This window comes from Scardinius erythrophthalmus, assembly GCF_964197995.2.
Source record: "Scardinius erythrophthalmus genome assembly, chromosome: 14".
In the NCBI taxonomy this organism is placed as follows: domain Eukaryota; kingdom Metazoa; phylum Chordata; class Actinopteri; order Cypriniformes; family Leuciscidae; genus Scardinius; species Scardinius erythrophthalmus.
In genome coordinates this window covers 5592345-5609946 of record NC_138234.1, presented here as the reverse complement: position 1 = coordinate 5609946, position 17602 = coordinate 5592345, and the positions used below count along the sequence as shown (strand labels likewise).

The 17602-nt window shown below is 36.5% G+C and overlaps 2 protein-coding genes across 3 annotated transcripts; one reads left to right on the top strand and one right to left on the bottom strand.

Moving 5' to 3' along the window:
- Positions 1-9126: 9126 nt before the first annotated feature.
- On the bottom strand, positions 9127-13227 carry LOC308702278 (class I histocompatibility antigen, F10 alpha chain-like). The gene is made up of 7 exons (XM_081384986.1): positions 13055-13227; positions 11884-12150; positions 10916-11194; positions 10425-10724; positions 10114-10243; positions 9735-9855; positions 9127-9173 (listed from the first exon to the last, which is right to left on the bottom strand). The coding sequence occupies exons 1-6, from the start codon at positions 13098-13100 to the stop codon at positions 9822-9824; spliced, it is 1056 nt and encodes a 351-aa protein (XP_081241112.1). The 5' UTR covers positions 13101-13227; the 3' UTR covers positions 9127-9173; positions 9735-9821.
- A 49-nt stretch (positions 13228-13276) lies between these two features.
- LOC308702279 (major histocompatibility complex class I-related gene protein-like) lies at positions 13277-17358 on the top strand. 2 transcript variants are annotated; one of them, XM_081384988.1, is made up of 6 exons: positions 13277-13463; positions 13787-14053; positions 14162-14191; positions 14797-15081; positions 15920-16002; positions 16743-17358. In XM_081384988.1, the coding sequence occupies exons 1-6, from the start codon at positions 13418-13420 to the stop codon at positions 16812-16814; spliced, it is 783 nt and encodes a 260-aa protein (XP_081241114.1). In that variant the 5' UTR covers positions 13277-13417; the 3' UTR covers positions 16815-17358. The 2 variants fall into 2 exon arrangements, with proteins under 2 accessions (XP_081241114.1, XP_081241113.1); XM_081384987.1 differs by having other exon boundaries at positions 14162-14437; positions 16743-17314.
- The last annotated feature ends 244 nt before the right edge of the window (positions 17359-17602 follow it).

The window sequence follows — 17602 nt, the reverse complement described above, 5'->3', positions numbered from 1 at the left end:
GAAATGATTATATTTGTGTGATGAACAGTGTCGTATTTACCAGTGAGATGTCAACTTTCCAAATATTTGTTGCTGCACGAGAGCTAAAAAAGCATCTTAGTAAGTTAAAAAGCGAGAAATATATATTATATTGCGTCTAATATGTAAATTTCCCAACCGAAATCGCCTCGTAATAACAACTTAGAGCTTGTAAATAGGATCTTTCCCATCAGGACTTGCATCAGGCAGAAAGTCATTAAAGTTAATGCATTTTGATGAAAGATTAAGAAAACAAACATTTCCTCCTTCAGAATAACATCCAGTCTTGATTCGGTTGAAGTGTCTGTGCTGGATAACGGCGGAGGGGTTTATTACGGAAGTGAACTGGATGGGTTTTGATGTCTTGTTATCTCTCACATCAGTTTGAGGAAGGGATCCAGCTCTGTATTCTTCGCACCAGTGAATCCACTCGATGTTCCAGACGTCAAAACTCACTCCATCTGTCACTCGCTCGCTGTCGTTTAGCTGTGCCGTCACTGGGGTTTATTGGCTTCGGGTTCGCTGACACCCGTCACACGGTGTCTTTATCCTGAGGGCGAACTTTCAGAGACGTCGTTGGCTCTTTTTATCAGGCTCTGAATAAGAAATCACAAAACATTGGATGCTGTGTTCGTTTGGAGACACAAAAAAGGCCCAAACTTGCGAAACTGAGCCTGTTAGTGTCAAAAAATGAAACCCGAGCTGGAGCCTAGTGCTTAGCTTAGATGCTAGTTTTGCATGTTGTTAGCATTGAGTGTATACACAAATATTACATAGCGCAATTTATGTATCTAAATGAGGTTTCTTCCAAACTGAGTTACATGCTAAAACTAGTTTGTTAGTTTAACATCAACTTTTTCATTTTTTATCTTAAAGGGGCAGTAAGTAAGAATTACTCCCATCTAGTGGTGAATTTGTATTTTGCAATCAAACTAATTTTGCTCTCCAGCGCCTCGCGTTTTCAAATGCGCGTTGCATCTACGGTAAGCGATATGTACCAAAAAGCTTTGACAGGATGTCTTCTAATAGCACCTCGTCGAGTTTTCCTTCTGGTGAACTGGTTTGTTATTTCAAACAAACTACAACTTGACACAACGAACAAACGAATGTTACAGTTTTGAACAAACAAAACTTACAACCTTGTTTATAGGACCATCTCTACTTTACTCAATAGCTGCTATTCATCAAAGAGCCTGTTTAACTTTTAACTATGTTCTTCTGTCTATATCAGTGTTTCCCAACCTTTTTTCAGTCAAGGCACCCTTTGAAATTTAAAAAAAAATGTGTGGCACCCTACACTAGTGTTGTCACGATACTACTTTGATACTATACTTTGAAATGTGCTGTTTTTTTTTTGTTTTTTGTTTTTTTTTTTGATGTGCACAAATAAATGACAGGTAGGCTACCATAAGATTTTCTTCTTCCTGTTCCTTTTTTTTTTTCTTCGTTCATGCATGTTACAAATGAATGAATGAATTAAACATTTTTAATTTTATATAATATATAATTTTGTTATAATTGCACAAGATAGCTTGTTTTTACTACATTTTATGTAGCCTAATAATTTCACAGTAAATCTCCAAATTAATGTAGAAACATCATAAAGACAGTATATTTCAAATAATTGTTTAATGGCATCTTTTTATGAATGAAGTGTTATTTGATTCTGATGTCACTGCTGCACTGTCACATGTGGATCCCACAAGCGTCCCATTTTCTCACAACTCTTAACGTTCATTTAAGACTTTATTTAACTAATTTAAGACTGCTCTCATGAGGATACTCAAAGCGAAAGCTCGAAAGAGAAGTCGAGTCTGGCGCGCGTCGTGTCAGCATCACAGGACAGCGCATTCTCTTTTGTATTTTCTCGCTTGCATGGTTAGAAGCATTTGCATGAAGAAGAACGTGATTATATAATGTAACGCTAGCCAAAGGATGACAGAAAAAAATGCTGCTTTAATTGCGTTAAATATTTTTAACGTGTTAAATTGAAAAATATTAATCGCACGCGTTGCGTTGACAGCAGCACAACCGATGTGAATACGCGGCAAGACGGACGTTGTGACAATTCGTGTGTATTTGACTGTAAGCGCATCAATGAAAAATAGGCAGCTTTATGTGGACGCACTGGGAATGAGGCACGGGAATAAAATCACATGCAAGCGCAACCTCCGCAATTCAACGCCAAAAACTTATGATTTGCATTTGTATTATAAATTTGTGCGCATTATTTGTTGTTATTAGAGACTTCCGACGATCCGAGATTGATGGTAAAGATTTGTTTTTTTTACACAGTTTCCCGCTGGGAAACGCTGGTCTATATAGGCTAATAAAAAAATAAAAAGCCTGTAATTAAGACCTTAACATTGACTTACCTGTCGAGAAGAAAGCAGGCAACTTCAGCGTCTCTTTTAAAAGCTTTCTCCTGCATTAGCTATCCCGACATTATAGCTAATAACCCTTGTTTTTGTAATCTCCGATCACGTTTCCTTTTACGGTCTTATTGTGGAGTTTTTCGACTAAGAGGACTCGTTATCCTTTGACTTAACCGTGCAGTGCAGCCTTTTAAACTTGCCGGGGCAGTGACAAAAGCGCCTCTCACTGCTCTGCTCCGTTTCTGCTGGTTTCAGTCACTTGACGCGGGCTCTGAACGAAAACGCGTTGTGGAAACGCGTTGGCCTAGTACTTTTTGTCCCTCTCTGCTATTATAGTTTTTCAAGATGGCGGAACTACATGGAAGCCTCCGTGGACCTACCCGTCCCATGTATATAAAGATAATAAATTCTTCGTTTACGAGGATAAGTCAGATCATTGGCAGAGGTATTTGGACACCATTGAGGACATATTTATGAATAAAAATATTGATTTTAGATAATAGAATACCTAAAAAGTTACTTATTGTCCCTTTAAGAAAATGTGACATTACCCATGATTTCATTATTTATATCCATATTAACTTGTTAAAATGCTAACTTTTCTATTTTTGTTAGCATGAGGGTTGTTTTTCTTTTTAACACAGTTTAACATGTGTTATGTAAGCATTAGCACTAGCCAATATACCCATAATTTTCTCTGTACATTTCTTTGTCCATGTTAGCTTTAGCATGAGGATTGTTTCTACATTTAACGGTCTAATTTGTATTATTGTAGCGTTAGCATTAGCACAAAAAGGCTTCCACAGATTTAAAAAAGAAAACGGTTCATTGCTAGCTTCTTTCAAAAGCCTCTAAAATGTCAAAACAATCAGGAAAAAGTGTAGTAATATTATCAAATGTAGCTTTTAGCTTTCCAGAGCATTTTTTTAACTTTTTTTCTTCTTCATTTTTCATGCATTACCAATGATTTCTTATTTTTGTTAGCATGAGTGTTTTTTCATTTTAACACGGTCTAATGTGTGGTGTTTTAGCATTAGCATTAGCCAAAAGGCCTCCACTAATAAAAAAAAAAAAGAAAGAAAAAGAAAAGTTAATTGCCAGCTTCTTTCAAAAGCCTAAAAATGTCAATATCTGTCTTGAAGAAGAGTAATAAACATATCGCTGTGATTCTGTCACGTTTCAGCTCGTTCTGAACAGCTGTATGCGGCGAGTGGGCGAACGCTGGTATGTTTCCCAGAGATTTCCCGTTTTCCACTCAAAGCGGCCCGTAATGAATGGGTCTTGTATGATCAGGGAGATTAGCATGGCAGAATCTTAATTCGCTTGTCGGGGGGAATGTTGGGGCAAAGTAATTGTATGTACACTAATCATGTACACCAGCGTGTGGGCACAGTTACACTTCTATCTCTGTCGCGTTATTAATCACGACATGATTTGTCCCGGTTAGCCTCATGCTAGCGCGCGTACAGGTCTGTTGGGTACATGACTTCTGACACACAAGCCCTTAGTGAGCAAAACAAACCATCAGTCACAGCTAAAGCCGCTCTGTACTTGGGGATGGAGGGTTTTAGAGGAAATTATAGCGGTACTAGTGTGTTTGCTAACTTAAGAGCGTCTCTTTGCTAATACAGGAATGCAAATGCTTCCAGCTATGCAAACTCAAATGCGTGTGCTATGGATTGTGTAAATTTGTGCGTATTATATGTACTTACATGAATAACACATATGGTTTAAAAGCACATTTTATGGAAACTCTAGCGCCCCCTTGAGTACTGGAGGACTTATTACGACACTTTTTTTTTTTTTTTTTTTTGAATTTATCAAATATATATTTCATTGTTGTTTAGATACATGATGTAGGGGAGAGCTGGGCACAACCTAATACTTTTTGACTTTCTTTGTTTGTGTAAATCCACTTGGGGTTCAGAGAATTTATTTTTTCCCACATTAATTTTACACACATCTAGTACAATTATGTGGCTTTGTTTCATTAATACAGTGTATATCAAAAAATGTTTCTTGATTTGCCCTGAAAGAATGGAAGTGAAATGTGACAACATGCCCCATACACTGAAAAAAATGATTCATTGACTAGTTGAATTTACTAAAATAAATGATGTTAATTGGTTCCACATAATTGATTTTAGCTACATTTAAACAAATGCATTACGTTGAACTAAGTTCAGCTTAATGCATTTGTTTAAATGCAGCTAAAATCAATTGCGTGGAACCACTTACGATCATTTTTTTTTAGTAAATTCAATGATTTCAGTAAATTCATTGAATTTACTAAATGTTTTTATCGTAAGTGGTTCCACGCAATTGATTTTAGCTACATTTAAACAAATGCATCAAGTTGAACTTAGTTCAACATAATGCATTTGTTTAAATGTAGCTAAAATCAATTATGTGGAACCAATTAACATAATTTTTTTTAGTAAATTCTACTAAGTCAATAAATCATTTTTTTCAGTGTAGGTGCGGTACATTATAACATGACCATTTTACAGATTATAATGTTATTATGATCTCATCAAAAAATATACAAGACAAACTAAAACTATAACAAAATTATTTTGTCAGAACCTGAGTGTTTGAGCAACCGAACACACATCTCCAACCCATATTGCTCCGTGACGGTCGCTCTGGCCAGGTGGTGTCACGGATTGGCCAGGTTCATCCACCACAATCACCCAGCGATCACAGTCACCTGAGTTTTAACAAGTCACACCTGCACCCCGTCAATCACCACTGCTTCATAAGCACACCTCACGCACCTCTCATTGTCCGGGCTCGTTAATCCGAAGCGGACTCATAGTGCTTCTCTCTGCGAGTTTCACTACTAAACTTTCCTGTGTTTACTTGCCAGTTCTCTACGACGATTCTAGTCCTTTCCAGTCTGTCCAGATTCCATCTCGAGTGGTGTCCAAGCCGTAAGCCTGTCTATCTCCACAAAGTGGTGCGTGAGTGTGTGCTGTCACCTGCCATCCTCTTCCTGCGAAGTTCACGTCCAATCTGAAGTCTCATCCTGCCGTTCCTGCAAAAGAAACAGCGTTAATTCATTCACGTATTGCACTCAAGAACTCAGTATCTTTGAACTCTGATACTCACCTAAATTCTGCACGTTGAATCTTCCTGACACTCTGCTGTTGTAAATAAACATTACCTCACTACTTGTTGTCCGTCTGCTTCCGTAACAGGTGGTGTTTATAGCATAGGGGGCGGAGCTTTCGTTTCTAGAGAGCATTTGATTGGACAGAAGATGTGATGAGAAGCTGAAGTCCCCGATTATGTCATAAAAATCCGTGATTTGTTTTAGCGGAAGTGAGAGACTGTGAGTTTTGAATGCTCATATCTCCTAAATGTGAATTTTGTCATTGTTTTGGAACACACCAGCTTATTCATAACCTTAAGACTAACATATTCATACTGGAAGCTAAAAAGTTACAGGGGGTCTTTAAGTAAGAAATAAATGTTCAGTGATATCTTCCAAAGATTTTTTAATTTTGGCACATTTTATTCACATGTTGATGTGGCAACTAGTAAATACACTAAGTTTCATCATGCTGGCATGTGTGGGAAGTTTTAAACCATGTGTGTCACAATGAGCCCCGTGTTAGTTTGTGCCTCGCTCACACTTGTTTATTTCACTGGAAACCAGAGCACAAATCCTGAGGAATGAACAGTGTTCTTGAGCAGTGCACCTGTGAGAGCCGGTCTATTCGCAGGTGTCTCGTGTTTTAAAGCATGTGCGTCACAACGAGCCACGCGTTAGTTTGTGTCCCGCTCACCACTATACATCTGACTGTTCATTCCTGAGGATGTTTCCAGTGTTTTTGACCAGCACCTGAGAGAGCCGGTCTGTGTGTCGCGTGTCTCGTGTGCTCAGGGTGAAGCAGACAGTCGTGTGGCGCTACATGTCGAGCGCTGGTGTTCAGACGAGCTGATGTGACAGCGACTCGTTCACAGCCCTGATTCAGTGTGTCAGTGAAGAGACTAATAACCTCCTGTGAACATCCCTCACAAACAGCCCTGAGCGCTGAGACACACACACACACCTGCTGAGAACACACACAGCCAGCGCTTCACACGTCATCATATACTGTGCACTGAGGCCTCCGAAAACTACTGAGGTCGACCTATAAGGATTAGAATAAATTACATATAATACACTACCAGTCAAACGTTCTTGATCGGTTAAGATTTTTAAATGTTTTTAAAAGAAGTGTCTTCTGCTCACCAAGGATGCATTTATTTGATTAAAAATACTAATATTGTGAAATATTATTACAATCTAACACAGACATTTTCTGTGTGAATATATAGTAAAGTGTAATTTATTCCTGTGATTAAAGCATCATATTACTCCAGTCTTCAGTGTCACATGATCCTTCAGAAATCATTCTAATATGATGATTTGATGATCAAGAAACATTTATGATTATTATCAGTGTTGAAAACAGTTGTTTACATTTTTATTTCAGGATTCTTTGATGAATAGAAAGTTCAAAAGAACAGCATTAATCTGAAATAGAAGCTTTTGTAAACATTAAACACTACCCTTCAAAAGTTTGTGGTCAGTAAGAATGTTTATTTCATTTTTTGGGAGAAATATATAAAATAAATCAATACTTTTATTCATCAAGGATGCAGTAAAGACATTTATAATGTTACAAAAGATTCTATTTCAAATATATTCTGTTCTTTTGAACTTTCTGTTCATCAAAGAATCCTGAAATAAAATAATATAAACAAATAAATGTTTTTTTGAGCATCAAATTATCATATTAGAATGATTTCTAAAGGATCATGTGACACTGAAGACTGGAGTAATGATGCTGAAAAATACAGCTTTTATCACAGGAATAAATTACATTTTAAAATATATTAGAAAAGTTATTTTAAATTGTCAAAATATAATTAACAATTTTTTTTTTAAATCTAATAAATGCAGCCTTGAGCAGAAGAGACGTTTAAAAAAAAAAAAACATTAAAAATCTTACTGATCAAGAACTTTTGACTGATAGTGTATCTGTAGGGTAAGAAATTGGATCCATAAGTTACAGTCTGGTGTTAGTTCATTAGATAATTAAATTTGAGATGACGTCTCGCATATGCAATCAAGAATTCTGCGGTACATTTTTTTTAATGTGGTTTTACAAATAGTTGACATGCATGAGTTCAAATCTGTGTAGCAAAATCCATGAAACACATTTAGTCAGAATCATGATCTCTATTAAAACTATTATGTATAGATTAATGACAGAGACTGAACTCACTCAGAAAAAAAAATATTTAAAAAAGGGTTTATTGTTTAATATAGTACAGAATAGATAAGGCAAGAAAGATAAAAAAAAATGTACAAACAGGATGAAAAAAAAAGTGAATACATGTTGATTGATCACAGGTCATCATCAGTTGTTACACTGTTCTATTAAACCACAAGATCAACAAGTACTTTTCAATGAGAAATCATCAGACTGAGGAAACTTACTGATCATTCACTCCAGAACACAGAAAGAAATATATACATATATTTCCACAGGAAACAAGGCACACATATATATATATATATATAGTACTTACACATATAATTACACATATAAAATATGTGCATAAACATATAAACATCTGATTGAGAAATATACTCTGATAAAAATGGTACAAATGGTATTGGCTCATATCTTAATAACATATTATCATTGAGACAATTATTATTAAGAAAATATTTACATTTTTTATCATATCGCAAAATTCAAAGCAACAAATGAGGAAAACAACAAATTAAGCTTTTCCATTGTTGGGGTAACGGTTCTAAGAACAGAAAGAAATAGTTGGTATTGTAAATAAAAACTGTTGCCTTTGGCTTGCTCAGTTGGGGATACTTAATTTAATTAATCAACAATACTATTGATCAGCATTCCCAAACGTGGATGTTTTACACTAGAAACAAACACTGATGTACTATTTTATCTAATACTGTGAAGCTGCTTTGATACAATCTGTATTGTGAAAAGCGCTATATAAATAAAGTTGACTTGACTTGACTTGACTTAAATACGGTTGTATTTCCACTTGAGATTGGTTCAGTAGAATATGTGAAGTGACGTCGACACTCAGGATTGGTCACTTGTCTGTCGTCTGGCTGTAGTTTCTCTCTAATTGGCCATTTGAGCGAAGTAAACACAATCATCCTCCGTGGTCGCTATTTACATCTCATAACGTCTGTGAACTCTTGCATTACCAAGACAACGACTGACACATTGTATATTTGTAAAGAGCTTCGTTATCAGCAACACAGTGGACAATGAAACCATGGCACGGAATTGAACGGTTGAGCGAAGAGAACGATGGAAAAGCAGCTAAAGTGATTTATACTAAAAGAAATGCTAAAATTTAAAGATTAGAGATGGAAGAAAAAGTAAAAGTTTAAAGAAGATTATTTTGAGGATGTGTAGTTGAATGGTCAGGGACAAGAGTCTTTAAAGGTCTTGTATAAAAAGGTATTTTGTAAAAGGTATGTTTCTTGAACTTTATAAAAGGACTCAGTTGTCGGGCAGGGTTTGGGAGATCGGTCCACCGGTGAGGAACTGTGAAGGTGAAGATTCTGGAGAGGGATTTTGTTCATCTTTGTGAAGGAACATGAAGTCGCTGCTCACTCGTGAATCACAGGCTTCTGTAGAGGATGTACTTTCATTAGAGAGAGTGGAGAGAAGAGGTTTCTGAGCCGGTGCATGTTCTGGCGAGGGTGTACTTTTGGAACGGTAGGGCGTCATCTTGCTGTATGTGAAGAGAGATAAACAGAGGTGTAATACGCTGTAATGAAATTCAAAAGAACAGTGATAAAGGATTCTCACATGATTTCTCTGTAGATGGCCATTTGAGCAAGGTAAACACAAGAAATATCCCATCATCCTCCACGGTCAATATTTACATCTCATAACGTCTGTAAACTCTTGCATTACCAAGACAACGACTGACACATTGTATATTTGTAAAGAGCTTCGTTATCAGCAACACAGTGGACAATGAAACCATGTCACGTTGAACGGTTGAGCGAAGAGAACGGTGGAAAAGCAGCTGAAGTGATTAATACTAAAAGAAATGCTAAAATGTTACGATTAGAGATGGAAGAAAAGGTAAAAGTATATAGAAGATTAATTTAAGGATGTGTAGTTGAATGGTCATGGTCTTTAGATGTTTCTTGATCTTTATAAAAGGACTCAGTTGTCGGGCAGGGTTGGAGAGATCAGTCCACCGGTGAGGAACTGTGAAGGTGAAGGTTCTGGAAAGTGATGTTGTTCATCTCTGTGAAGGAACATGAAGGCGCTGTTCACTTACGTATCACAGGCTTCTGGAGGGGACGAACATTCATTAGAGGGAATGGAGAGAAGAGAGTCCTCAGACGGTGCAGGTTCTTGCGAGGGTTTACTTTTGAAATAGATGATCTTCTTCTTGTAGCCTGTGAAGAGAGATAAACAGAGGTGTTTCATGCTGTGATGAAATTCAAAGAACAGTGTCAAAGGATTCACACATGATTTCACACACACAGAATTCTTAAAGTTTGATCATTTTAGAGAATTAAAAACATGAGGGAACTGATAAAACAGCAACAGGTTCACATTCACTGCACTCTTCTTCATTGTACCACCACACACACAAACACATAAAACATTTGCACTTATGATGGGAATTATATCTCTCAACAGGTCATTAGTACTTATGAGCTTTGAGTTTGTTCCTGCATTTCCAAAGTCCAAACAGTCCAGACAGTCCACCAATCAGTCCAACAATAACTAGGATGATGACTGGAACCGGAGACATGATATATGAAGCATCTGATGCAGGTTCTAGAACACACAGAGAAACATACACAATATGCAATGAATAATATTGCATAAAAACCTAAACAACAACAACAACAACAACAAAACAAACCTGAAAACAACAACAGAAAAAAAAGCAAATTGTTTTTGGCCCCTAAAAAAAGTAAAATATACAGGTAGAAAAATGTACCATGGTTAAACTTACTGCTCCTCTTGATCTGATCCTCAGTCAGAATCTTCTGGATTGGCTCAGTCAAACTCTTGTGCTCGACCACACAGGTGTACTGGTCCTCTCTCCATTCGTCTGGAAGGACATAGAGGGCAACTCTCCTCTGGAAGGTCCCGTCCTCATTTGGTAGTGTGTCTCCAGACTTCAATTTACTAGGATCGCTCAGAGCTTGTCCATTCTTCCTCCATGAAATGCTTGTGTTTCTGAAGAGGAAGCCTGTGACGTGACATGTATAATAGTCTGGGATCTTCTCCAGCAGAGACACTTTAGGAGGATCTAGAAGTAAAAACAGAACAGGGAACAAAACTGAGAACAGAGAAAGAAACACATGCACTTTCCACTTATCACAGTTTAACAGTCTCTAAAGTTGACCTGCATAGATTTATCAAGATGTCTGTTAAAACATGGTTTATCTGGATCTGCACATGCAAGAAAGAAATGATCAGTTGGTAACTCTGATACTGTACCTGTTTTCTTAGAAATAGCTTTAGACAAATGTAAGAGCTCCTTCAGCCAGTAAACACACTCATAATCATAGTATTGTTTCAGAATTGTAAGCTGTATTTTGTCATTATTCCACTTCTCCACTGTGGGAAATGCCTGTGCTACAGGTGCGATGTATCTGTTCTCCTTCAGGTCCAGTGAGATGAAGTCCTCTCCATCATAAGTGTACTGATCAAACCCGTGTGAGTCTCCAGTTTCATCATCCCATTCACAGCCATACGTCAACTGACATGTATGAACTCCTGAAAGAGAGAGAGTGGGATACTGTTCTTCTTTATCTTTATCTTTATCTTTTATCGTATAAGCTAATCTTTTGTTGTTTATAAATGTAGTATAAGTGAGGGATGATGTACAAATAAACTCCTTGATACAAGACTCCTCCTCATCACCCTGATGGGGTTTATTCTGTGATAACAACTGGCTGGCTGGATGTACATTATCCTGTATTATTACTAGGGGTTGAACGACTTCAGATAATTTTATGTCGACATTTATGCGATGAAGGTCGAGTCAGTTCCTATAAGCAGCTTTAAGCCTAGACTAACGAACAAGATGGACATCTAAGGGATATTATAATCATATCACTTATATATCTTCTCACCACATAAATAACAGGTACATGAAAATCATTATTATTCTCTTATAATCCATGACAGTGTACAAAACAATTGTTCTATCAACAAGACGAACACTTGAACAATATAGTCCTCCGGTTTCATTTTACAGTAAATATAGTCGATAACTGAGGCTGTGTTTGAATGAAACGAGAGCGAGCACGTCTATCCTCATCACAAATACCTGGATGAGCGGCATTATATAGTGTTGATATTGATGAAGGTAATTATCTTGAATAACAGACCTCAGAATGTCACGACTGACCAATCAGAATCAAGCATTTCAGAGAGCCGTGTAATAAATCATTTTAACTCACCATGAGACTGACTGAATCGCTGCATTAGAACAGGAATGTTGTTTTTGTAGATCTGCTGTTGTTTTTCTCTGATCTTAATGTATTCCTTCCACTCGTGTGTAGATGTAAACTCTTTCATCCAGTTCCGTTTGGTAATCAGCTTCGTTATGTTACTGTCATTATAATAGATCTGTTGATCATCCAGTGTCGTTACAGCAGAAAACTCTGGGGTTCCTGCAGCCGTCTGTCCATTTATTGCAGTGTAAGCAGTCATAAACCTGTGTAACTCTGAACAAACATCGAACACACAATCAACATCACAGAAACACACCGCCACAAAGCTCCCAAACACTGTCATAAAGCAAATGACTATTTGACTCCAACTTTCAACATTAAAATTCTTCTTTTTTTTTTTAATGGAATATTGCAGTGTTACGAGACTGGAGACGAGGACTGAGGAAGAGGGAACGAGCGGCTGAAGGCCTGAATCTGACTGAAGTGTTTGCCAAGAAGACGCCGTTCTCAAACTCACTCACATTCACAGCACTGGAGAAACTGCAGATATGAAAATCCATCATAAAAGCAAAATATAAAAAAAAAATTTATTTTTATTTTTATAATATTCAAGTTTTTTATGCTTTTCATAAATTATCATAATTATTTAGTTAAATTCATGTGGCTCATAACCTTGAATCAGAATACCAGCGACATCTCTGATGACGAGGGCGGGGCAACCTGTCACTCACATGAGATCCACCAATCGCAAACCACAACCATCCAATCAATTACTTTATAAAGTTAAACATCCTTCACAGAACCGTGGACATCTGCATGGCAAACCTCTTCTTTCATTTACAGTCATATGGTCATAACTTTAGTCATTCATAGTGTCAGTTGTGTCTCAGTTTTTGCAGTTTAACTAGACCTGCCTGCAGGAGACAAATACACAACATCGGAAAATACTGAAATAATTTCAGTGCAGCTTCAACAAAAATCCTGCTTTTCAGCTCACAAATGATTAGCAAATACTAAATCTGTTAACTAGATCTATTAGCCTGCTTATTATAAAAGATGTGTGAGAAAATTTGAAGATTTGAAACGTCTTATTTTCTGACTGTTCAACACACGGAAACAGCTGAAGGCCTTGTATGATGGAGAATTCGTTTAAATGACTTTATGAAATGATTCTCACCTGAGTAAACCAAAGGTACGCAGAGGAAGAGGATGATGAACTTCATTTTGGATGAAAATCCTTGTATTTGACACACACTTCTTTAAGTGCAGTCGTCGAAGAGCGCTGTAAAACTCTTTAGCCTTTGCTACATCTGAATCAACAGGTAAAACAGGTTACAGATCTGACGTCACCAACTCTAGAGAAACAGAGTCAATACGGAAGTTTAGGGAGGAGCCTTTTACTCACAGGTTGTCGTCGCTTCGCTCAATAACTGGGGTTTTCCTGTTGATTCAGATGTAGCAAAGGCTAAAGAGTTTTACAGCGCTCTTCGACGACTGCACTTAAAGAAGTGTGTGTCAAATACAAGGATTTTCATCTATAATGAAGTTCATCATTTTCTTCATCTTCATACCTTTGGTTTACTCAGGTGAGAATCATTTCATAAAGTCATTTAACCTATGAATTCTCCGTCAGCAAGGCCTTTGCTTCCGTGTGTTGAACTGACAGACAATCATGGGATGTTTTTAATAGAAATTATATTTGGTAAAGTTGCTAAGGTAAAGATCAGAACTGGATTCACACTCAGAAAATGTGTTTAATGAGTGAAAGAAGTAGAAACCTAAGGATTATTTTCAGTGGGATTAGTGTCTCAAATTCAATCAATATTCATTTGAATAGTGATATTTTAGTTATTTGATTTATGACACTGTATATGTGTTTAACCGTTATGTCTTTGTGTTGTTTGTTCAGGGACTCACAGCTTCATCACCACATACACTGGAACAATAGGCCAGACGATTGCAGGAACTCCAGAGTTTTTTGCTGTAACGACACTGGATGATCAACAGATTGATTATTATGACAGTAACATAAAGAAGATGATTCCCAAACAGGACTGGATGAAGGAGTTTACATCTACAAAAGTGTGGAAAGAAGACACTGAGATCAGAGAGGGTGTGCAGCAGATCTACAGAAACAACATTCATGTTCTAATGCAGCGATTCAACCAGTCAGATGGTGAGTTAAAATGCTTTATACTACATTAAAATGTCAAATATTACCTTGTACATAAAAAAAGAGCAGATGTTGAATTTTTTTGCTCCCCCACCCTGTTTTCTTCTCCAGGTGTTCACACGTATCAGAGGATGTATGGCTGTGAGTATGATGATGAGACTGGACAGTTATATGGGTTTGATCAGTACGGTTATGATGGAGAGGACTTCATCTTACTGGACCTGAAGGAGAACAGATACATCACAGCTGTACAACAGGGAATACCCACAGTGCAGAAGTGGAATAACAGAGCACAGCTTGAATTTCTGAGACAATACTATTATAATGACTGTGTTTACTGGCTGAAGGAGTTCTTGAAGTTATGGAAAGAGGCTTACAGGATAAAATGTACTTTGTTGTTTAGAAATTTACTTTGTTCAACAAGTATACCATTTTTTTGTTATGAGTCATTAATGTCTGTCTTTTCTCATGCATTGCTTCATTAAAACATAAAAACGAAGCACAATTTAATAAGTTAAAGGTATAGCGGAGGATCTTTCCGAATTTTAGATAAGTCCCGCCCTCTCCACTTTTTGAAAAGTTTGATTGATTCACCAGAATGACTGACAATTAGGAGGACCAATAGTATAGGGAATCCACCCGGAAGTAAAAAATCCTCCGCTATACCTTTAATCATATGGATAAATGTAACTAATCTGATCTGAGATATTAAATATTCTTCTCACATTTTTCTCAATCTTTTTCAGCTCCTGAAGTGTCTCTGTTACAGAAGGATTCCTCCTCTCCACTAGTGTGTCATGCCACAGGTTTCTACCCATCACGAGTGAGCATTACCTGGTTCAGAAATGGACAGGAGCACTATGAGGATGTGGATCTTGGAGAACTTCTGCCAAATGTGGACGGGACCTTCCAGAAGACATCTACCCTTCGTGTTTCTCCAGACGAATGGAAGAACAACCAGTTCAGTTGTGTGGTGGAGCACCAGGGGAAAATCATCCAGAAGACTGACGATGAGATCAAGAGCAACTACAGTAAGTTGTTAATACTGCGGTAGAGTGTTTATGGTACTTGCTGTAAAGTTTATCCTTTCCTTTATCATATTTGGCTAATTGGTCATTTGATCTTAGCAGAGGGACAGAAATCTACCCAATTTCTTCAAAAAGATCTTCATTTGTGTTTTAAAGATAAACGAAAAACTTGTAGGTTTGGATCGATATGAGGGCGAGTAATTAATGACAGATTTATTATTTTTGGCTGAACTATCCCTTTAAGATCACACTGGGCAAATCTATCAAATACATTTATATAATTTCACCTGAAAATGATCATTCTGTCATCATTTACTCGCTCTCATGTCATTCAAACCCGTGCGACTCTCATAAAGACGACATACAGCAATATGTCTGATAGTTCTTATATGAAAGTGTCTAGGAAAAGAGTTTGTCAAGAAAACAAAATAAGTATTATGAAATTAGTCTATATGACTTGTATTTCAAGTCTTCCGAAGTCATGATAGCTTTGTTTGCTTGTTCATTAAATGTAAGTGTGTATTCATCGCAGTGCACTATGCACACAGGTTTACTCTCATGTATGTAAATAAGGCACCAGATTATATTGAGTTTTGGGCTGTTCCTCAAACAAAGCCTTTACGCTTCAGAAGATTCTTGCAGATTTAATTTTTAGTTTAGTTTTAGTTGTTTTTGTTAATGATAATAACCCTGGACCTAACTGATTATTAACTTGTTATTATTAGTATTAATTATTAGTATTAATTATTATTTCATCAGTTAGTTGTTTCAGCCTTATATTGCTATTTCTGTATATTATTGTATTTCTTTTACATGTTTATTTTATTTCAACGACCTACAGGACTATACGTAACAATTCTTGTGTGTGTGATGGGTGTCGTCATAGTCCTGCTTACTGGTACTGTTTACTATAGTAAGATGAAAGTAAGTATATGTTTATTTATATTTTTTCTTGTATTTGTGTTTTTTTCTTGTATTGTAGTAGTTTCATGAGCTGCAGGATGATGGGAATGTCCTCAGCAATGGATTCAAAATTTTGGATTTACACAGACATTTTAATGTTTGATACAATTTCCAATAAATTCCAATTAAACAGAGCTAATGCTTCACTAATGTTGAAAATCACTATTGTTTCTGAATTACCGTACATTATGCACAGCCTAAATTTACATGTGATGAACTTTAGAAAGCTTGTGTAAACTGACTCCAAAACGTCTTCAAATGCCAAGAAGTTTACATGAACCACAATAATCAAGTCTTATTCAGACTAGTCTAAGTTTAAAAATAAAAAAAGTCTCATCTTACCATGTCAGTTGGAAATAACAGGCAAAAACTGATTTAATTTTGGATTCACACAGTTTTTTGTTACTATAAAAAAGGATGCATTTTAAAAATACATATTTAATATTATCCTCTATATATACACACATGTACAGACTTAATACAACTGACAACAATTAAGAAAAGTTTAATTTAAGTTGTAAAAGTTATATATACAAAAACAGTCAAAGCCAAATTTTTGTCTTCATGCAATATTTTAGAGAAACTTTGCTGTTAAGTTTAAAGAATTTGCTGTTTTTACAATTCCAGTGTGTAGTTGCAAAAATCTGAGATTTGAAATTGGTCTCATGCTGTTAATTCATATTTATGACATTACTTTGCAGAAACGAATGAGTGGGTTTATACGGGTATCCGTTCATGACGAAGGCTCGATTTGCATTGATAAAGGTCTTTGAAGAGTTTCCTCCAGTCGTCTGCACTCTCTCCAGATTTCAGTCCGGTTGTGAATCTTCAGGATGTGGGAGATCAGATATTTCCAGCATGCTTGTGGGACACACTTCAGTGTTGAATAATATTCATGAGCATGGACGTCATGGAATTGTTTTCCCAAAGAAGAAACAACAACCAAACAAACAAAGAAAAATAACACTTTCTAATGTGTGTTATTGAGTCTATAATAACACAATGGAGGAGCATTGATATATAAGTGCAAATGCAAATCAGCTAAAGAACACTTAGAGACTGTCTGAATATGAAACTTAAGTTAATATCAGGTGTAATGATGTTAGATGTCCTGCTGTGTGTGAATTTGTCTTTTGCCACTCGCGTTTGTATATATTTTAAATGAAAAGGATAACTTTTTTGTTGTTGTAAATATTCAGTTTACTTATTTTCAAGTTGTAAGTTCACAGATTACTAATAGTTTGACTGCTAAGTTTTGTGAGTTTCACATGGGAAAAAAATAAACAATGAAACATATCAGAACACATGCAGTTCTCTTTTATATGCAGAAAATATAAAGCTGAAAATAAGGTACAAATGGAAACAAGTAATAAAAACTCAGTGAGTGTTTTAGCACAATTTTCTCACCTCATGGGATCACAACACTAAGAGATAGTAAATCTTTTCCTGGATTTTTTTTGTGTGTTCCCGAGATTAGACCTTCCTTAACATAATGCCGAAAACCCGAAGTCTCTAGGTGGTCTGGTTGAGGAGTAGATAGAAGTGCAAGATTGGTGCGCAC